General features: G+C 40.8%; 1 protein-coding gene across 1 annotated transcript in view; it reads right to left on the bottom strand.

Annotated features, from left to right (window-relative positions):
- Positions 1-23,099, bottom strand: part of LOC122789875 (PHD finger protein 6-like) — a 655,585-nt gene that overhangs the window by 253,898 nt on the left and 378,588 nt on the right. The window contains exon 5 of the mRNA XM_044057309.1: positions 4,248-4,391. Coding sequence (XP_043913244.1) covers positions 4,248-4,391 — 144 coding nt within the window. The remainder of the gene's footprint in view (positions 1-4,247; positions 4,392-23,099) is intronic.

Consider the following 23,099-nt stretch of genomic DNA (forward strand, 5'->3'; position numbering starts at 1 on the left):
CTGTTGCGAGTTGTGTACCAAATCCTGAAGGGATTTACGGTCTAGGGGTTCAGGAGAAGAAAGTTTCTTATTCAGTTCATCTAACAAATACTCCTGGTACTGTATCATATGAAACTGACAGTTTAATGCCCTGACAGAAAGTTGCAGAAGTATACACCTTCTTTCCCCATCTATCTAAAGCTCTAGACTCTGTCAGAGGGTAGAGGATTTTTGGCAGTAGCGGCCGCAACCCCTTTAGGGCCCTGAGAAATAGTTTCTGGGTCAGCAGAATGGGCTTTATACAAATGGAAATGAGAATCTGGGACCCTGTAGTATCTGTCAGGTTTAGCAGGGGCCGGAGGGAGAGTATCAGGGGCTGTACTGACATCACTGTACACATCATCAATTACATTCAGAATGCCTCTTGTTCGGCATTTATTTTTCTGAAGTGCAGGCAAACATAGGGGGATTGTGGCTGACAAAATTTGCAGATGACTGCAAACTGGGCACCATAATTGACACTCCATCAGACACAGACATCCTCCAGAAAGGTCTCATAGAAATGGATAACTGGTGCCAGAGCCATGGCCTTAAGCTAAATGCCAAAAAATGTATAGTCATACCCTTTGGGAAAAACAAGGTAACCCCTAATTACCACATAGGTGGTAATCCATTAAACACGGAAGAAGTTATCAGGGACCTGGGGACCCAAGTTGACCGTAACCTCTCTTTTGACACTCACATTGCCAAAGTGGTTAGGAAGACCTTCTACATTGCCCACCTGATCATGAAGGGATTCACATCCAGATCAGGAGAGGTCATTGTACCCCTGTACTCTTCACTTATCAGACCAATGATTGAGTACAACGCCCATTCGAATGTACCTTACCCGACACCTGCAGCAGTTGGAAAGACCCCAAAAGTTCCTCACCAAAAGGATAAAGGGGCTCAAACATATGTCATACAATGCCCGACTGAAGAAACTCCAGCTCTATTCAGTCGCATACCGTCTGCTCAGAGGTGATCTGTGTCTGACATACAAGGCCATGTTCAACCCGGAATTAATGGACATGCTCCACCTCAAAAAATCCAAATCCACCAGAGCCACGACAGCAAGAGACTTAAACCTCAACACGGATATAAATAGGACGTGCTGGAGGGACAGATTCATCACCCAGAGACTCCCTACACTATGGAACAGAATCCCAGTCCATGTGAGGCAGAGCCCCTCACTGACTCTGTTCAAGAGAAATCTTGACGAGTGGATGGGAGACCGTAGGTTTACTCCGGGAATCATCTCTGTATCACTGCTGGACAGAGGCACAGCAAACTAATGGGTATAGTATTCTCATCCTAAGGGGTGGTGAAAGCCACACACACTCTGGCTAAGCTTATAAATGCCCTAGGGCAGATAGCCTAGTATGAACCTATGAACCTATAAATGTAAAAAGGTCCTTAATCTTTTTCTAGAATCAGAGAAATCCTGACCTTGCCATTGAAAATGCTCTCTCATGGAGTGTAGAGTCTCACCAAAGGAAAACTCTTCAGGAGGGGAGGCCGAAGGGATAGATTCCTCTGCATCAGAATCCTCATAAGGCGAGTAAGCCCCTTCCTGGTGGTCTGACAACTCAGATCCATCCGTGGAATCATCTGAGGAGTGTGGATCAGAGGGGTCAGTCCTGGGCCTTTTGTCTGGAGGAGGTCGAGAAGCCCTGTCTGGGTGAGGTTGTGAACCCCTAATTAAGGAAATAAGGTCCTCAGCAAGGCTGAGGATCTGTGAACTAGAGGAAGGCCTCTGGGAGGTAGATTTGGCAGGCAAAGCTTTTGAAAGTTTGGCAGCTTTAGCCCTAGAAAAGGCCTTAATGGACAGGGAAGCAGGGGGCCTAGCTGCCCCACGTGCAGGGGTAGAAATGTCCAAAGGTATGCTGTTGGACAATTCCTGAACACTAGCTTCGGTAGGTAGTTCTGAAGCTGACTCAGCCGGGGCCTCTCGGGCCTCAGTGGTCGGAAGTATGGTTTTGGAAGAAGGAATTGCCGAGGACTCTGTTTCGGCCGAAACAGAGACACTCGCGGTAGGCCTAGCCGTGGTTTCAGCCGAAACCGCGGGCCGCGAGTGTCGGTCCTTTTCCTTGCGTTTTTTGACCATATGCGAAGTCTGAGTCTCAGACGGCATTTTATAAGCAAAAGCGGCTCCAAAAAATTCCTCTGCAAACTCCGACCAACGTCTAAGAGTTCGTCGGTTGAAGGAAGCACAGGCTAAACAGGCCGATACATCGTGGTCTGGGCCTAAGCAAGGAAGGCAGTAAGAATGGAAATCCTTATGAGGTATTTGTTTCCCTAAGTTAAACAATTATTTACTTTGTCTGACATCGGCGGAGGCAAGAAAGAGTCCCCAACGGGGTACTTAGCTTTTTTCGAAGTCTTCGGTAGCTGAAATCACTGGATCTGACCGACCGGCACTTGCGAACAGCTTCTGCTTCGGGCACCGCGCGGCAAGAAAGACTGAGGAAAATAGCATCGACTGATGCTTTTATACCCCAGATGCTCTGACGTCGGGGAAAGTGCGACATCAGCCGAGGCCGGACCCAGACTTTGGAATCCGGCCGACCGAACGGCTGCCTGAGGCAGGACAACCCATATGTTATGACTGCAGATGCATCCTTGAAGGACATCTTTGCTTGACATAGATGGGTAGCCTGTTCCCGAGTATGGGAAGTCTCTGGGACAGGAATCTATCCCTCCAGCATGTCCTGTTTATTGTGGTGACAAGGTTTAGGTCCCTAGAGCGTGCAAGCTCGGAGGGATTGGGATTTCTTTAGGTGCAGCATGTCCAACAGCTCTGGGTTTGACATAGCTTTATATGTTAGGCAGAGATCACCTCAGAGTAGGCGATATGCTCCGGAGTAAAGCTGGAGTTTTTTGAGGCGGTCAGTGTAGGGCATTTGTTTGTGGCCAGTAATCCTCCGTGAGCAACTTCTGTGGCCTTTCCATCTGCTGCAGATGTCTTGTGAGGTACATTCCAAAAGGGGTGTTGTACTCTATAATGGGTCTAATGAGTGTCGAGTAGAGGGGAACAATGATCTTTTTTCCTGGATGGCACACACCGAAAGTAATCCAATTAAATTTACACTACTCAAAAAGACCGGTACCAACAGATAAACATCTGGCACATGTCAAGTCTAACAAGTTGGCATGGGCTCAAGTGACACACAAGCACCTGCAAAGTTTCCAAAACTTTAGATGGAAAGTCTTGCTTGAATTAGGGAGAGGCAATCTCCCCTTTGCAAGGGGGAATTAAGGGACCATGCCACTTAAGCTGGCGAGGCATGGCCATGGTTCAGACATGAACACTGGCAGGTTGGTGGCGATGCCTCAAGAAATAACCCCCAAATGGAGGGCGACTGCTGGTGGAGGCGGGATGCATCTCATGAACTCCCCCAAATATTGTTGATATGGAAAAGCTTGACTCCTCAGTCAAGATAAAATTTGAAACTCGCAAAAAATGATGGCTTATCTTGTGGGAGGCTTTGCTGGATGATCCGCCCTCCCATTTCTTAACTTCTCTCATCCATTCAGCACCAAAACAAGACTGTATGAAACACATTCCTGACCGTTCCTTTGATGGGCAACCTCCAAGGCCATCATCTTAATGGACCTTACAATGGCCAAAGACTTTTCTCCATCATCCCTGTAAGAAACTTGGCTTATGTGCCAGTATACGTAGTAATACATCAGTGTTCCCTCCACAAATAACACAGGCAGTGCTGGTGTACGCCCTGACCAATGACCTGATGACAGCAGGAACAATCACAGGTTTTGGAACAGCATCAAGATGGAAATTGCTTAAAACAGATGTGGAGATCAAAGTACATCAATGAGGAAGCTCCCTTTAAACAAATGTCAGGATCAAAACTGGACATGTACTGGTGGCAGTGAAGAACTGGGCAGTGCATGGGCTGGAAGCATCCTCCTACTCTGGCATACTATAGCACAGGCATATTCCTCAGTACAGAAACTAATGAAAAAATTTTAACAGCTCTAATCTGGGAATAGTTGGAGGAAACCCCAACCATTACCACCAGAAGGCTAAAGCATTCAGAGCAACAAGTGCACATGTATGCAAAATCTGTGTCTCTATGCATCAGCACAAATGTATTACAAATATGCCCACCATTTTTTACAGTGTTTATATGTATATCAAGGCAGCTTTATAACAAAGCACTTAATGAAAAACTTCATACAGGTTAAGCACAGACACCTATACTTACCATACACTTGTAATGTGCTGCCACCTTCTTTGCACTGGATGTATGCAATTTCCCTCTAGTTTCATTTTCTTCATCTCCAGCATGACAGAATCCACACTTAGGTCCCATATCACCAGAACTGCCTCTATGAGGTGAACGATCCCTCTAAAAGTATAATACTATCATTAAACACACATCATTGCATCATATAACACATCACAGTATTCAATTTTGAGCGTCTCTAATTTTCAGATAGCCGTCTAAGAATCACTGTACTTGCAAAACAGTCACAGGTACAGAAAAACTGGGTTCTCTCAAATAACTGAAGGAAAAAAAAAAAAAAAAACATCTAATGAATTTATTTTAGAAGTAAAAAAAAAAATGACAATGCCTTTAATTCTGAAACATCTATATCATATATATATATATATATATATAGCTATATATATATATATATCTATATATCTATATATATATATATATATCTATATCTATATATATATATCTATATATATATCTATATATATATATATATATATATATATATATATATATATATATATATATATATACACACACACACACACACACACACATATATATATATTTTAAGTGCAATTGTGCAAGTAAACTTACCATAACAGTAGATATTTAAATGATCACTGTTGCAGTAGCCTTGGCTATATGGGGTTGTATCCTGCCAGCTTCCAAAGCTTCAGGGCATCTTCCACATGCCCAGTCAGCTTCCACATGCCCAGTCAGCACAAGCTGAGCTGACTAAAAGACAGGTTTAAGTGGCAAGACCTTTAGAGCTTTTATGAAAAAAAGAGAGGGAGGAAAAAGAAATACTACGAACAAATAAATATTTACACCCTGGCATAAACACCACACCACAAAAAAAAGGGGGGGGGCACCTAATGCAGCAGTGATCATCTGAACATCTGTTATGGTAAGCTTCTCTATACAACTACACTATGATCAGTATGTTGCTCACTGCTGCAGTAGCCTTAGCTATATGGGTATATTACCCTTAGCTTACTACATTGGGAGGTGGAAGGGGAAGGATCCAGGAGACCCTGTAGAATAGTCCTAGCAAAACATGATCTGGATGTACAGAAGGAATTAAACTTGTAATACCTTATCAACGTATGTATAGATGACCAAGTTGCCGTTTCTAGAATACTTTCAGAATCCAACGCTTTCCAAAAAGCCATAGATTAAGCAAAGACCCTTTATAGAGCAGGCCTTGACCCTGCCTGGAATAGTTTTGCATTTTGCATTGGTGAGTATAGGGTGTTTCTTCTCACCTGAACAAGAAATGAACTCAATTGAAGATCTAAAACATTAAATTCTATCAACATAGTAACCAAGCTGGCTGTGGACATCCAAGGGTATCCTTTTCTCCCTCTTTTTTAGGATTTGGAAAGACTGATTGCTCGGCTTAAAGTAAACCCAGATATGATCTCAAAAAAGAAAGGAAGGAAGGATTAGCTCTCAAAGAAATCCTGTATCTCTAGAAAATGGATAAAGGTTGACAACATAAGAGCTTGCAAAGGTCAATGCAATCAGTTTTCCATGTTAAGAACCTCAAGTCAGACAATTTAAGCTGGTTCAAATAGAAGTGTTAGCTTCACTACAACAGAAAAATTAAGACCAAGGAGGGGCCACTGGTTCTCTGAAGTCTCTTACGCAAAACTTCTTAAAACATTCGGACATGAGACTACGTTAAAGAGAATCCATTGGCAGACATACCGAAATGGCCGATAAATGAACCTTGATGGAGGAGTTAAGAAATGCCATAGGATTGTTAACCCAGACTAAGCACCAGACCATTAACTAGACTCCCACAATTCCTAGTCTCTTATGCTCTTGTGTTTAACTCACCAATTACTAGTGAGCTTAACCTTTCTTTGGATTTTTTTCTCATGTAAATATGTATATACTGTGGAATGATCAACCACTTTCATATAAGATCACAACTTTGGTGATAAAGAACACTATAAATGCATCCTTGCATGTTGATCTTCTATACTCTATTCATTGATCTCTAGTGTTTTCTTTCTTAGGTTTATGTGTGACCTTAGTACCTATTAATATAAACTACTAGCTGCATCTAGTTTAGTCTTATATTAAGTTTTCTTTCCCTAATAGAATATATAACATAAAATCCTAAGCTTGTAATATGTTATAAAGATTTGTAATACACCATTTCTAATACAAATCCAGTCCGCCAAGCAACTCAACAAACTGTGCTGCTCTTTTCCTCTATTTGGACTAGAATCAAGCCTCCCCCTTGAAGAAACCAAGGAACTTTAGTCCCTGCTCTCCCCTATTTGGATACACCTGTGTGGACATCCAGACCTACATCTCAAGCCATCCCAGCTTATCCAGTCCGCCAAGCAACTCAACAAACTGTGCTGCTCTTTTCCTCTATTTGGACTAGAATCAAGCCTCCCCTTGAAGAAACCAAGGAAGTATGTGCACCATCTGCTAAACCTACTGTTCTTTAGTTATTTTAGCCCCGCTAGGTGTTCTGAACGCTTCCCTGCCAAGAAGCCAGCAGTCAGCCCTTCCTCTTCTTTTTTGTACAGCCACCCTTCCACTTCTACTAGCTCCACTTATCTACACTGTCCTCATCCTCCTCCTTTTACTTATTCTACCCCTTAGACAGCCTCAGTGGACCTTAGTCGCATCCCAGCACCTGGCCACTAGATGGCGACCTCTCCCTATTAATCTAATTACTGCCTTGTACTCTATTTCATCTTTATCTTCTTCCCCTTTAATCTCTAAAGCCCTATTTCTTACTTTACTCTCTTAATCCACTATAGTCTTCTCTATCCTACTACATCTCTATCCCCTGTACTTACCTGTTGCATTCCCCACTCCAATGATAGATTCTTGATCTTCCCTTGCCTTCCTTGGACCTCTGCTGTCCTACGCTCCTACCTTGCTGCATTGCTCTTCTCTCTCTCACTCCCACTTCACCCCTTATCTATCTGCTCCGCTGATCTTCTACACTCCTACATCTTGCTCTGCTCTCTTCTCACTATTTACTCTACTCTGTAATCAGAGACCCCTATATCCTCCACTACCTCACTTCACTTCATAGCTTCTTTTCTTCTCTATAATTCTGCCCCTCCCTCAATCAGTTACTTCCAGCATGTCCACCCCCCTCATACATCGCAGAGTCTCATCTCTTCTCGTCCCTACCTATTAACCTCTTATCTTCCCTCCCCTCACTTCCCACAACACCCTCCCAGAGGTTTCTTATACTTCCCATATCCTCTGGCGCCATCTTTTAAACTTTTTGGCTGCTGTGCTCTTCTGGCTTCAGCGTCGGAACAGTAAGTAGAGCTTCAGTGTAATTATCTGCTGTTTTTATTTAATATTGGCGCGCTCACCAGGGCACGCTCAATTGTATGCAGCCCAGTACTGAATTTTAGTAGAAACATCAGATCAGTTTAGCTTTGTTTGTCCCTGTGTACGCTAAGTGACCACGCTCTGTCGATACTGGGGGACAGTCTAATGTTATGAGCGAATTACAGACTGGTCGCTTGATTTCATACATTGCAAGGCTTTTTTAAGTATTTGTATTTTGAATTGTTTGTGATTTTAATGCATACCACATGAAGTCCTTCGCATTTGTTAATAAGTGGGACTGTTTGATATAAGACTATTCCTTCTATATTTCTTCTTGGTGAGATTGCCTAAATACTTGTGCGAACTACTTGATGTCCTTCTTTTTGTTTAAATTGATTAAGTGAGTCTATGAAATACTTTGCGCATTACAGGCACGTTCTTGTTAGTCGTATGGCCTGACTTAGAAATGCTTGTAAGGCATTAACATTGCAAAGCTATTTGTTTTATTGTTTTAGAAACAATATGTTTATGAAATACTTCGCGCATTACAGGCACGTCCTTGCTAGTCCTACAGCCTGAAATAGAAATGCTTGTAAGGCATTAACATTGTGAAGCTATTTTGTTTTTTATTGTTTTAAAAACAATTAGAAAGGCGAAAGCCCTAGAATATTACATCCGAGGAGTGTGCTTCATCATACTGAAAACTAACTACCTTGCAACTGTCTTGCAGTAGGGGATATCAAATATGTCTTTCTACAAATGTGTTTAAAACTTGTGTGCTTCAAGATCTTATATGTTGTTGTAGCTGATAACATGCGTACTTACTGCGGGTTACTGTGACAACGCTCTGAAGTGTACTAGCTACTTTACTGCACAAACACCGACTATACTCGTGCTTTTACCTGCATCTACTTCCCACACATCTCCAAACAAAAGCACATAAACACTTTAGCAGTGGCTATTTTCTGCCTTTCTTATTGAAGTCATAGTATAACTTAATACTACATAGCCTACATAGCAGGACATACTTATCTTAGTTTAAGCAATTTATCTACCTTACCAATATATTGTAGATATACACTCAATTTCAGACTTTACAGTGTAATTTAGATACATAACTCCAATTTCATACACTACACTGTATCAGGTTTACTACTTTTTGTATAAAAGCTATTGGAACAACTGTGTAACCTCTGTACATTGTATTTGTTTTTTTTAACTGATGCTACCTTCTTGCTTAATTCTTAAACTCTCTACTCGCTTGTTGCTCTCTACATCCCTGGAACCATACAACAGCTGTTAACTTTTGTGTCTCCATATTACTAAACCTCCATTTCTCTCCTGTCTCCAGCTTTAGTCCCTGCTCTCCCCTATTTGGATACACCTGTGTGGACATCCAGACCTACATCTCAAGCCATCCCAGCTTATCCAGTCCGCCAAGCAACTCAAACTGTGCTGCTCTTTTCCTCTATTTGGACTAGAATCAAGCCTCCCCTTGAAGAAACCAAGGAAGTATGTGCACCATCTGCTAAACCTACTGTTCTTTAGTTATTTTAGCCCCGCTATGTGTTCTGAACGCTTCCCCGCCAAGAAGCCAGCAGTCAGCCCTTCCTCTTCTTTTTTGTACAGCCACCCTTCCACTTCTACTCGCTCCACTTATCTACACTGTCCTCATCCTCCTCCTTTTACTTATTCTACCCCTTAGACAGCCTCAGTGGACCTTAGTCGCATCCCAGCACCTGGCCACTAGATGGCGCCCTCTCCCTATTAATCTAATTACTGCCTTATACTCTATTTCATCTTTATCTTCTTCCCCTTTAATCTCTAAAGCCCTATTTTCTTACTTTACTCTCTTAATCCACTATAGTCCTCTCTATCCTACTACAGCTCTATCCCCTGTACTTACCTGTGGCATTCCCCACTCCAATGATACATTCTTGATCTTCCCTTGCCTTCCTTGGACCTCTGCTGTCCTACTCTCCTACGTTGCTGCATTGATCATCTCTCTCTTTCACTCCCACTTCACCCCTGTGTGGATACACCTGTGTAGACCAGCCCCCCCTTGAAGATACGTTTATCTTACATTTCTCTGTCCGCTATCACTACTGGTAAGGCCCTTACCTTCCTCCAATACCCAAACTTTCCTTATCTCTTCAGCTCTCCACTGATAGTTTTTTCTTGGCCTCTCTCCTTCTGTGGCTCTAACAATATCTCCAACTCGGGTACCTTACCAGACTCATTAAGTGATCATCTCCCAGCCTTTATTAACCGAAAAACCAAACCGCTCCCACACCAACAATATGCCCACTCTCGCAACCTAACTAATTTTAATCCTTCAATATTTTCTGAAACCCTTAAACTAAGAAACTGGGATTCACTAAACACTCTTCCCCTAGATGAAGCCCTAGAACTCTTCAATACTACCTTCCTTAAAATCCTAGATTCCCAAGCCCCTCCTCGTACAAAAAGGATAAAGTTCAACTCTGCCCCTTGGCTAACTAAAGACACTAAAACTCTAATGCGACAAAGGGACAAAACTTGGAAACTATACAACAAAAATACAAACTCAGCCTCTTTACTGCAATTTAAGCAACTCCGCAATCTTGCTAAAAAACTTATCATGAAAGATAAGAAATCTTACTATGGCAAACTTCAGTCTACCCTCACAAATAATCCCAAAAAATTCTGGAGTTCCATCTATTCACTCTTACATCTAGGTACAAAATCCAATCCCTGTCCAGACAATAAGAATGACACTGAAATCGCAACTCTCTAACTCCCTTTTTACTGGCTCCATAGCTGATCTGACTAAATCCTTCTCCACTTCCACCCCTACCCCTAACCCAAAGCATCCTTCTACACCCATCCCTCACTCCAGCTCTCATAACCCCCCTCCCACTTTCATTCTACATCCTGTGTCTACCACCAGTATCAAACAACTTCTCCTCAAACTCAAACCATGCTCCAATGCCCCTGACAACATCCCATCACTCTTTCTCAAGCTCGCAGCAGATGGCATCGCCATACCTATCAGCATTCTCATCAATAGATCCATCCAAGAATCTTATGTTCCCAAACTTTGGCGAGCTGCCCACATTCTGCCCCTCCATAAAGGAGGCAAAAATAACACCATCTCTAACTTCCGCCCAATAGCTATTCTTTCCCCAATTTCAAAAATTCTTGAAAAATGTATCCACCAGCAACTCATGCCCCATCTCCTCACTCCTACACAACATGGGTTTCGGCCTGGCCACAGTACCATAACTGCTCTTCATTCCTTCCTAGAAATTGTCAACCAAGCCCGTGACTCTGGAAATATTGTCTCCACTGTTCTTCTTGACCTTTCTAAGGCCTTCGACACAATATCCCACACTCTCCTTCTCCACCACCTCTCTAACCTCAATCTCTCCCACAACTCTCTTTCCTGGTTCAGAAGTTATCTGATAGATCCCAAGCCGTGAAATGGAATACTGGTACCTCAAAATTCCTACCTACCCCTACCGGAGTCCCTCAGGGTTCTATTCTTGGGCCTCTGCTCTTTAACATCTTTATCAATGATCTCCACTCTTCTATTCCTCTTTCTCAAATAGTACAATATGCAGACGACTCCACTGTTATCTGCTCTGCCCCTAGCCTTCCCGAGCTCCAAGCCAAAACCCAACTGGCCTTCACAACCACAGAAAATTGGATACTTCAAAATCATCTTTCCCTTAATGCCAATAAATCCCACATCATTCTCTTCTCCCCCTCAAAAGCTCTGACTCTTGATAAGTCATCCTTCATAATTTCCAGCCTCTCCCAGTCCTCAATAGAAGTTGTTAGTAGTGCTAAATTACTCGGAGTTACCATTGATGAACACCTGAAATTTAATAATCATATTCAACTAAACATAAAAAAACTCATCAGAAGCTCGGTATGCTTTATAGAAATGCAAACTTTTACTCCATCTTCAAGACAAACTCTCGCCACTACCTTCCTTCTCCCTTCTCTACTGTATGGTGCTCCTCTTCTATCCAATCTCTCCACTTCTATCTCCTCAAAACTTGAAAGTTGCTACTACAAAATTGCCAAATTCGCTACTAACTCCGCTCATTCTACACACCATTGCATCTGCCTCCGTAGTCTTCAATGGCTAGAACTCTCTAATCAACTCAATTTCCTCCAACTTACTACTGCACACAAACTAATTTTTAAACCCACTGCTTGCCCAGCATTATCTAATATCTTAACCATATACACTCCTCCAAGGCCCCCAAGATCTAGCCACCAAAATCTTACTTCAGTATACAAACCCAAACGACCCCCTGGCCAACTCCTACTTTCCTATACTACAGCAAAAAAATGGAACTCACTTCCTTCCCTTCTAAGAGTCACTACAAACTATGAACACTTCAAATCTCTTCTCCATTCTCACCTCTCCCAAAATTGGAAATGTAATTGCATACTTCCTACCTAGATCTCAATATATCCTAGTTCCATCCCCCCCCGGTTCCCCTTTCCTTCAAGTGCTCTCATCCCACTGCCCACTTGTATGCTTACTCTCACTTTGAAATCTTTTGCCTTTTATATAAGGTGTTCTTCTGTACTCAATCACAAAATGAACATTAGTTTATCTGTTCTCTTTCTATCCTCTTCTGGACACCTCTTCTCCTTTAATTTATTTGCTTCTCCTTCACTTCTCCCATGCTTCTCTGCTCTTACATTCAAACTCTATCCATAATTTCCTTTTTTCTTTCTTACTCTACTAACATTACAGTTGCATTACTATATCATTTTTCTTATGTATACTGCCCAATGTACTTCATTCTTTTTGGAGATTGTTAAAGTACTATGCTATTAGAACAGAGTGTTTTTGTGTGTAATGTATTAGTTTAGAGCTTTTCTGCTGTGTTTTTGTGTATATGTAATGTAATGTATGTAATGTATTATCATGGAGCTTTTCTCCCCGGGCCTCCACTGAAAACGAGCTTTCGGGCCCAGTGGACTTCCCCGGTTATCAAACTGGAAATAAAAAATAAAATAAATAAAATAAATGTCTTAGTCTTGTTCATCTAGTCAGATAAATATTTCTTTCCCTACTGAAATACAAAATATACAATTTTAGGCTTGTAATATTTTTTAAAACTTCTTATGTACCAAATTCCACTGTTAATGTCTTTGTCTTGACCTTTTATATTGTAATTTGTGGAGCTTTCCTCCCCGGGCCTCCACTGAAAATGGACATATATCCAGCTGGACTAGCCCGGTCAACAAATGTAAAATAAAAATAAATAAAATAAATTGTAAGAAATACTACAAAATCAGAGAACTAGACCTGAATGGGTGCTAGTTTAGTTGCTGGCAGTAACTAGAAAACCTTTTCCATTTGCTAATGTATGTTTTTCTATTACCAGGCTTTCTCACCTCTACTAGTACCTGCTGCACATATTCAGTATACAGGTGCCTAAAGGGAATTAACGATCATCCAGGCAGTCAGCTGAAGTTAAAAAAATAAGAAAAAAGTGAATGCAGTACCAGCTAACTATTCTTTTTGTTAACAAATAAGCGCTTTCGTCCCGAGCTTAGTGTATAGGAACTTCATCACATTTACAGTATTTCCTGTTTCAGTAGTTTAAATCACTTCAAAGTGATGACATCACATCCTACTGCTCTTAAAGTGCCACAGTATTGTCAATGTGAATCAAACTGACTTAGGTCATTACAACATTCATTCAATAAATTAAAAAAAAAAATCTTAAAATTCAAAAGTTAAATATTACAAAGTAAACATGCAATTAAATGTGCTTATATAACCCAAAGTTCAAATTGTTGCAACATTAAAACCTGGTGTCTCAACTTATTTAAGCTTTCAAATCCTACAATTCTAAAACACTACTATACATCAATTTCAACAATGTGCTTTTAAAATCACCCCCCCCCCCTTTTTTTTTTTTTTTTTTTTTTTAAACTGCTTAAAATATTGACAGTTTTCATAATAAGATAACTTTGTTAGTAAATTAGAATTTCATCTTCTTAGGGCTTTTAATTTAAGACTGGTACTAATGGACATGATCATTTAGTCCTGGCCAGGTTAGGGCATTCAAACAACTGCCATGTAAGCTCAAGTTTTTCCAATAAATAAGGCCAAACGCCCCCTCTTTCAAGTATTTTTAAAGCTTCCAGAACTATAAGTTTAAACTGGTGACCAGGATTTTCAGATTTGTATTTAGCTAGGCCGTTAAATTCACACCCATCCCTCATGTTTCTTAGATGTCCCCCCTATGCTGCTCAATTTTTGTTCGGTTTTGCCCACGTAAAAACATGGGCAACTTTCACACATTCCCCAATAAACCACCCTTTTACACAACTGGATCTTTCCTTAATTTTTATTCGAACCCCATTTATATCTAAGCTACTCGTCTCCAAGATACAAGTGCAAAATGTACAGTTGCCACATTTAAACATCCGCCCTACTCTGTCAGTTTAAGTTGATTAGTGTTGGGGTGCATCAAGCACCCCTGATCATGTGCGAGTGCATCCATTCTGTGAGGAAGTTCGGGGTAATTTCACCAGGCCATTACAAAAAGAGGGGAGAACCACTGATGCCTGGGCCAGAAGGGAGTCACCACAGTGATCTAGGGGATTCCTTCAGAATTATCCTGGATCAGTGAGAATGGTGGAAAAACATACAATACAGGGCCATTCAAGGAAAAAAAGCCATCTGTCTTCCAGGCCATCTTGCATGAAGTCCTGGAGTAGAATCTTACCAGCTCAGTGTTCAAAGAGATGGCAAAGATGTCTACTTGATGAATTTCAGAAAGATGGATCAACTCTTGGAAGACCCCCCCCGATCTACTTTCCGTGAGTGTTTGCCCTTGTCATGCACAGCTTGTCTGCCCCACAGTTTTCCTCAGGCAGAATGCAGGATGCCTGTGGAGTGAGACACTGATGAGAAGCTTTATTTCAGGTTCCCACAGCCATCACCTGCTGCTGCTCTCCAAAGCCTAGCGGCTTTTTGTCTTTTTAAAAAAGGTTGAAGGTGGACAGTCCGAGTGCTTTCAAAACCGACCTGGTGACCAATTGAAAAGTTGCTCAAAAGCATAGCATAATTTTGGGATCATCTTTCATTAAGTTTCAATTCCTTTTGGAGAGAACAGACTCAGCACTCACTGCTACAAATTTCATTCCGAGATTTAGGCATTTACTTACGCAAATATGCCACGATGAAGAATCAAAATACAATGACCTGATCACCAATATATGTACTTCAACTTCATATCAATGCCAGCACAGATGTACAAGAGAAGCTTCTCCTTTCCTGTCTAGGAGATGAAGGAAATACAGTGAATTCACAAACTGGAGAAGTGAAAGAGGTACTGAGAGCTATTTAAGTTGGTTCACAATGTAGAGGACTGATGTACATACGTAATGGACTAGCAATTGTGTAGCCACATGCACTACCTCCAAAAGTCCTCCTCTGCAAATTGCCAGTACTTAAAGAACCAATGTCAGTTGACAGCTGCAACGGTGAAGGTCTGACAGACTTAACAAAATGTGGAGTTGTTCAGTCACTTTTTGTGTCTTTTGGCTTTTCCTGGTTAGGGGTCGCCACAGCAGAACTCCAGTCCGCTAATGATTGGTAGTTGATTTTTACGTGCAGAGTAACCAGCCCTGACGCACAAGAGTTGTTCAGTCACTATTTATCCTAATTTCATGTCTGAAGCACCAAACATTCCTTTTCAAAGACAATCTTGCTTTCAGAGGAAATTTCTACTAGTTCTTGATCAAAAAGTCATCCATTACTTTTAATGATACAAGTTTCTTCAGGAGACCTTTGGTGAGGGAACTTTCTCATCATTGACAATTGAAGCTGCAACTGGAGGCTTTTTTTTTTTTTTTTTTTTAAGGATTCACAGTTCAGACTGTGGGAGCTACATTGGATGTTTCTTCATTTGAATAAGTTAGGGGACGCTCTTGTAACACTTTTTTATTCATTTCTTGTTCCCTCTCTACATATTCCATTTATTCCCATTTCTTCTTTTCCTTTTTATTAGGCTGAAAAGATTCTCATTTTTTCATATAATTTCAAGATTTTTAAAAACTCTGTGGCAGATTTTTTTTGCCTTGACAATGTAGTTAACATGAGTTTGACTACAGGCTTGGGAGAAAGCCACACAGGGAAGAAAGGGAAGGGAATGACTGACCTATGCCAGCTCATACATCCTTGGGGTATCAGAATTCCACCCCTTCCACAACTGCTCCAACTAGAGGAATATCCAGAAGGTATAACACTTGCGAATAGACTCTGGGGGCATAAATATGCTAAGGGGTGGAATCAAGGTGTGAAACTGCATTAAGTCTTGTGTACCGAGCACTGCACTAAGCTCTCATAACTGGCACAGTTTCTAGGAGCATGAAAAATCTCCTAATCCCAGACTCTTCCTTTATCCTTCCAGTTTCCTAGTATGCCAAGGGCTAAAATATTAATTGCATACCTTGCACAACTTTCAGTGTAATGTGAACCCCTAGACAACACCTGTCAAAAGCTGAATATAATGCTAGATAAAGTATAAATATTACACAAGCATGCTTAAAAGATTTCGATAGAAATGCAATTGTACACAGTTCCTCAAAAACATCTGTACTTGTCAACATGCTGGATTAACTAAATGAATTACTCGAGGAATGAAAGGCACCGTCTAGAAAGTTTTTTCTTTTTGTTTTGAAGGCAATGATTAAAAACAGAAGATTCCATACCCACCAGCTGCAGTTGACCATCCTCTCCCCTTCCCAACCACACCACTGATTCATTTTCCCCCTCGCTGGTGACAACTTTACTGCTAACTTGTTCCTTTTAAGGAAAGATTTGGTCAAACTGGGAGTGAGACTCAATTGCATGAAACAATTGGGTTCTGGTTCGTTATGGCCTAATCTGTCAGTGCATGCCTACAAAATGCACAAGGGGGTTGAGAAGTTGTAGGTTCTGTGACTGTCATTCAAGTTCTTGACTGAAATTATCAAAATTAAGCTCCACCCACCCCTGAAAGCTGCACCTGTGAGAGCTTAAGCACCCACTACAACTTCAACAATGGAAAGTGTGCAAAGACGCATACTTCTCTCACCCAGTCTCCCCAATGAAGAATGGGCTCTATTTCCATTCCTCTCTCACCTTGTATGGCTTTTCCAATGCCTGAGGCTGCCAAAAGAACCCTGGTCACCTACAGACTGCAGTCAGTCATGACTGTCCCTGTATGTCAGAGCCAGATGACAAAACACACAAAGCTACAGTAATGACAGATAAGGAAAATCACCTTGCCTGCTAGGGGGCACCACCCAGAAGGTAAAAAAAAAACGTCTGTAGAATCTTTTTGTCGGATGAAGGAAAAGTATAGTTGTGTCTTCCTTACCACAAATGTAGATGTTGGTGTGTCTTCACTTTTGCAGTAATTGACAGTGCAGGATATCCCTTGCTGTGGCAACTCTTGGTTGGCTTGATTACCAGATACTTCATTCCCTCCCCTCCTGGGCCGGCAGACATCCTGGGAATAAGAGTAAACTGGTGCCACATAGAGACACTCTTGTAACCCCAGAAAGGAGGCCCAGGTTAGAATTTCAAGGCACTCAAACTGCCCCAAGTGAGCCCTTGAACAGGGAAGCCTGCAAATCTGAGCTAGGGTGTGTGCACATGGGCCCTGAAGAGGAAGGGAAAATAAAGCAGGCCCACCCCAACCATTTGGGACAGAGGAGGAGGATGGGAAAGAATACTTAAATAATGAAGACAGTTGAACATCTATATTTATGACAAGTAGACAACTGTACTACATATTCATCATGTTTCACTGATGCAGTAATGACCATATGCAAAGAATCCCAAAGCACAGGAGGTGGTGGTTGGAAAAAAAATTATGCTGAAACCATAACTTTCTCCAACTCTTACAGCTACTTTGCTTCCCAATCTTTTTGTAAATTATTGTTCCTCCTCATACTGTACTTATTTCCTAAATGCTTACTTTTTCTCCTTCTCTTATACCCCACAAACTACAAATCTTCCTCTGTCCATTTATCTTCCTCATGTCCATAGCTTCGCCTTTCTACTCTCTCATCATTTTTAAGCTACATTCTGCTTTTCTGTCTGTAAATTACTACACACCTCAGTTCGATTTTTCCCTGAAGCCATCATATACATTGTTACTGCGTGTTATTTCTCTATTCAATAAGCCAATTTGTCAATCTCTTTTTGTGTGCTAAAAATATTATGTTCATGTAATAAATAATTAAATATATTTAAAAATCATGTAAATAAGCTTGAGTATAGATGTTTTTATCCTGCAATTATAAATGTACATCATGTGCAACTTAAATGTGGATTTTTGTTTCTCCCTGGGCCTCTGCTGACATTGGGTTTTACCCAGTCTGACTTTTCCTGGTCAACAAAGACAAATACATAAAACGTAAAGTACAAGACTAAAGTGTGGACAGAAGACCAGGTGGCAGCTACTATGATTTCTTTGGTTGGAACCCCTGTATGGAAGGCTGTAGTAGCAGCAGTAGCTCTGACAAAACGTACCTTGATATGCTTGTGGAGCAGTTTACCATGGTGTCTGTAGCAAAAAAGAAATAGTTAGAAATCCATTTGGAAATGGTTAGTTTTCTAGCAAAGGCCATGAAAAGTTGGTTTGTTAAAGTAATATCAGAGCCATCTGTGAACAGTTAGAGAATGAAGAATACGCTTTCCCCTTTTTTGTAGATGTGTTAAAAGGTCACACAGGACAACCAGCTAATTAAAAAACAAAGAAAAATCTAGCAAAGCTAGACTTTCCACTCTAATTCCTTAAACCTCTTGTATCAGAGGCAACATGGGATACATGCAAATTACCCCTTAAGGATATCAAGTGTTTCGGCTAAATGGCAATTCTGAATATCCATGACTTTTTGTTTTACTTTTACCTTTAAGACTACTTTTTATGGACAATTTCAGGCCAATAAAGCCAAACCCCTCTAGGTGTGGACACACGTTTCTGCCTTTGTACGGCATCATCAGCACAGCAAATGGATTTGCATATATCCCATGTTGCCTCTGATACAAGAGGTTTAAGGTATCACACAGTGGAAAGCCTAGCTTTGCTAGATTTTTGTGTTTAACCTTTTTTGTAGATGTGGAAAGACAGCAGGAAAGCAGCTGTACTCCGTAAGTGCAGTGCAAACCCCAGTAACAAACCCACATGGTGGAACCATAAGATCAACAAGCTTTACAATAAAAGGAAAATAATTTTGACCAAAAGCAATACGAGTAATTCCCAGAATGTTAGAGCCCTTGTCACTGAAAAACTCAGGAGCTTAATTAAATCCACAAAAGCCAAGGTTAAAGCTAAAACTACTTCTTCCAAGCCAAAGACCATTACAAGGTGTTTTTTTTTTTTTATGTTCATAACCTCAATAACACAACAAAGCAATGCGCTGAGTTAACTGTGAACAATGTTATCTACCACTGAGGCTGAAGATAGAGCTAACCTACTGGCTGATAAATTTAGCTCTAACTTTACCCCTTCTACCCCTCAGTCTGTCCCTCGTGATATAAACCTTTAAATGCCAAAGAAAACTAAAAAACAAGCAGGCAACGGATTCTTCAACACTTTATTCTTGTAAGCGCTTTCACTGACACCAGTGTATCAGCTTCTTCAGACTAAATGAAACAACTTGCTCACAGTCTCCCAGTTTAAAACTTCCTCAAAAGGTTCAAAGCCACATTACATTCAAAATTAAAGCAACATCGCCTATTTTTAAAATTTAAAGTGCTATCTACTATAAAAAAACATTCCCATTATGGGAAGGAAAGAAAAAATATATTCCGTGGTGGCGCAGTGGTAGCATTGTTGGCTCACAGCTAGAGGTTCTCTCGTTCAATTTTCAGCTAGTGTGTGGGGAGTGCCTTCTGTGTGGAGTCTGCATGTCCTCCCCGTGGGTTGAGTGGCGTTCTGAAAGACATGCGTGAATGGGCGTGCCTTCGTCGAAGGTTGGGCGTCGAGCTGGCAACTCAGCACCGTGAAAATCTACTGCCAATCATTAGTGGACTGGAGTTCCGCTGTGGCTACCCCTAACTGGAAAAAGCCAAAAGACAACATTTAAAATCAAAACTGACCATGTACGTCTAAGTCACCAAGTTCTATACCACCTAATAAATATTAGTGCACTCATTGTACAAAAGATATATATATATATTAACTCTAAACCAGGAGTGTCCAGCCCGCAGGCCGCATGCGGCCCTCAGAGCTCTTCCATGCGGCCGACCCTTAAATTTAAATTTAATTTTAATTTAACTTTTTTTCCGTGTGTTTACACGTCCGCGTACTTTTTCTGTTCTGCGCATGCGCCAACTTTCTTTTTTCACGTTTTTTTCATACCAGCGTCTTTTCGCTGGTATGCGCATGCGCGAAAACACCGTTCTGTCGTTTTTTACATTTCTGGTAAAGCTGAAGGAAGGAGCGAGATCGTGGAGAGGGGATTTTATTTCGGAGTACACACCGACTACACTACAACATAGCAAAAGGTAAGCTAAGTATTTTTTTGACACTGTGAATGCTCCCTAAACTAGGTTAGTGTTAGGTCACTTAAGTTTTTTAAAGTGTATTGAGGTAGCTTTGTTGAGCAGAAATCAATGGAATGTGCAATGGCAAGCAGTGACTAATGTTATTTGTGGTGTTTTTCTACAGTGCAGGTTTATGGCTAAGAATTTGGGACTTTGGTCATCAGTGGAGATGTTTATCCTAGTAAAGATACTTGAATGTTTGTATATAAAGTTAGTGAACCGTAACCAGTTTCGCTTTGTGGTCTAGGCGTGTGGAGGTAGGAGTGGTTAGGAAGATGGTGTTTGGACAGTTTTACCCATGAGTGTAATACACTATACATCTGTACCTGTTATGTAAAGGAAATCTTGGATCTGTTTGAGTTTGTTCTGTAGGCTGTCTGCATTTAGCAGTACAATATTAAGCTTTGTTTGATCATGGGCTGTTGATTTTGTTGAAAGAGCAAATTGTTATGTGGTCTGGTTTAGGGTTCAATAGAACTCCTTAAAGAGCCATGATAGTGGAGTTAGGGTTATACAAAATATGAGAAATGTTAGTTTTAGATTAGAGGCAGACAGACAGATGAGCCTTGTGCATTGCTGAAGATAGATGGGTTCAGTTGTGGTTGTAATTACTTTAGTATCTGTTTAAGAAAGGGTAGGAGGATGACTGGAGTGGGTGACATGAAGGTGGGAGACATGGTATGTAGAATTACCATTCAATGTACGAGAGTAAGTGGGCAGCTACACTGGTGGACTGAAATGTGGCAGGGAGAAAGGATGGACCAGGAGAAGGGAAGAGCTCACTATGATTGTTTTAGGATTAGTGAGGGACAGGCCCGGGTGATTATGTTATTATACTGAGTAAGGCTGTGTGGAATGAATGGTTGATATTAATGTGCCTGTAATGTATGCAAAATAGTAGAATAAGTATTGATAGCAGGTAAGCACGGGAGGGTGATATTGAGTTGTGTAAATGTACAGTTGTGTACAGTCTGTGCATAAGGCAGTAGTTAATTACAACATTGCTTTCAAGCCTCCGCCTGGCTATTTCCCGAAGGATGAAACCCCTATGGCACAGTTATCCACCTAGGCATGAGGATCAAAAGCACTGAGAGTGGAGCAGTCATCCATCCATACAAGTAATTAGTGTCTTTGCTTTTAGTCCTAATGTTTTCCTGCACATGCCAAGTGATGTACTCTGGGTTGGGTAAACAATGAGCATAGGATAACACTGCAAGTTACATCTGTGTTATGCAACCCGCACCCCAGCCTGACAAATGTCTCCTTTGTTTCTCCAGTCTCTACCAGGGATCTTAAGCAGAAAACACATTTTCAGGTACACACCCCTCTCACCCTGAAAGAAGTGATCAGGATGATCTACAGCAATAGGACTGCTAATTGATCTCCCACATTTGTGGCATAGTTCATCTTCACCATGGAGCTGACATACAATTACAATATTTGTGAATACTGGTTATCTGTTATGCCAAAATCAAATTTAAATCAATAACTTTTGGCACTGTAGACTGTATTTAGTGAAACTATGCCATGGAACTTTTATTTATGGGGTACACGTCTTAAAAGTTACTAGATCGTGATGTAGTATGGTTTGTGTTTTACATAAGAAATAAAATTTTATACAATTTTTGTTTAAGTATTAAACTACAATATTGGTAATACAATTTTCATTTCTCAATTTGGTACTCTCTCTTTCTCTATATACATTTTATATACATATTATATATATAAAATGTTTTTTAACTTGTATTTTTGACTAGTCAGAGGTCTTTTGAAATCCAGTGAACACTTTCTCAAAAAAAGTTTGTGCACACAATCTAGAGATGAACCAGATTTTCACACTGCTGTGCTATATGGATCCTGTCTAATTGTCTGTCTGTCTGTAGTCATACTGAAATATTGCTTGTGAGTCTGCTAAGTGTTGTGGTATACTGTTACAGCAAACTTCCCAAAGAGAAGTAAGTACAGCTGTTTTCACACACACACACACACACACACACACACACACACACACACACACACACACACACACACACACACACACACACAATATTAACATAAATGGATTAGGAACTTTCTAGCCAGGCATATTGCACAGCCATAGCCAAGTCATTTGGCACCCTGGGAATTTCCCAGACTGGCCACCTCCCTTAGGCCAAAGGGAAAAAAAAGAAGAGTATTACCAATGTTCTGAGTTTTAGCAAGTAGCTTATATCAGCCATGGCTGCTGAAAATGATTTCAGGACTTTGCTCACACCCAAGTGTTAACTCTTCTGCAATGCTGATCACGCATTCAAGTAATTTGGATCTGGGGCCAGACTGTCCCTTCACCCACTCTAATTATGGCACAGATAGAAATGTTGACCAAGCAGAAGAAGAATTTAGGGCAGCTAAGCTATATACAAAGGGTGTTGCTCATCAGAAAAGGCAGTGCTAGTTGAATATCTGTACTGTGATATCTCAAAGGATTTTCAGCAAGTAATATGGATTATTTTTTTATTGCTGGAGGTTAGTGAATTTAGAATGAGATGTTATACTACCAGAATGCACCAAACTACAAGGTTATGCAGCTTGGCAGACTGAATCCAGACAAACAAACCTATTTGGCCGGCTGAACCTCTGCAGAAAGAGAAGAAATATGGGCTAGTCGCTAGTATATTGTTTGCTTTGTTTGTAAATAGTGTGTGTTTATGTTAGGTTTATTCCTTAATTTGAATTGCTTCCGTGTTGTTTTGTCTGATCGAGGAATTGTGTTTTCTTCAAAATAAAGTAAAAAGAAAGATTTCTTTCCCTGATTTGTCTAGGGAGGAGAAACATTTTATGTAATGTACATACATTCTGTTACTCTTTAGGATTCTGATAAGGATAATGTTTCCTCTTAGTTTTCTCAAGGTTTCATTATGTGTTTCTTTTATAAACGCTTCAAATTTTATGGCAGAATTTTTAATTTG

Source organism: Protopterus annectens, chromosome 15.part0 (genome assembly GCF_019279795.1).
Source record: "Protopterus annectens isolate FY-2018-M chromosome 15.part0, PAN1.0, whole genome shotgun sequence".
Lineage (NCBI taxonomy): Eukaryota > Metazoa > Chordata > Ceratodontiformes > Protopteridae > Protopterus > Protopterus annectens.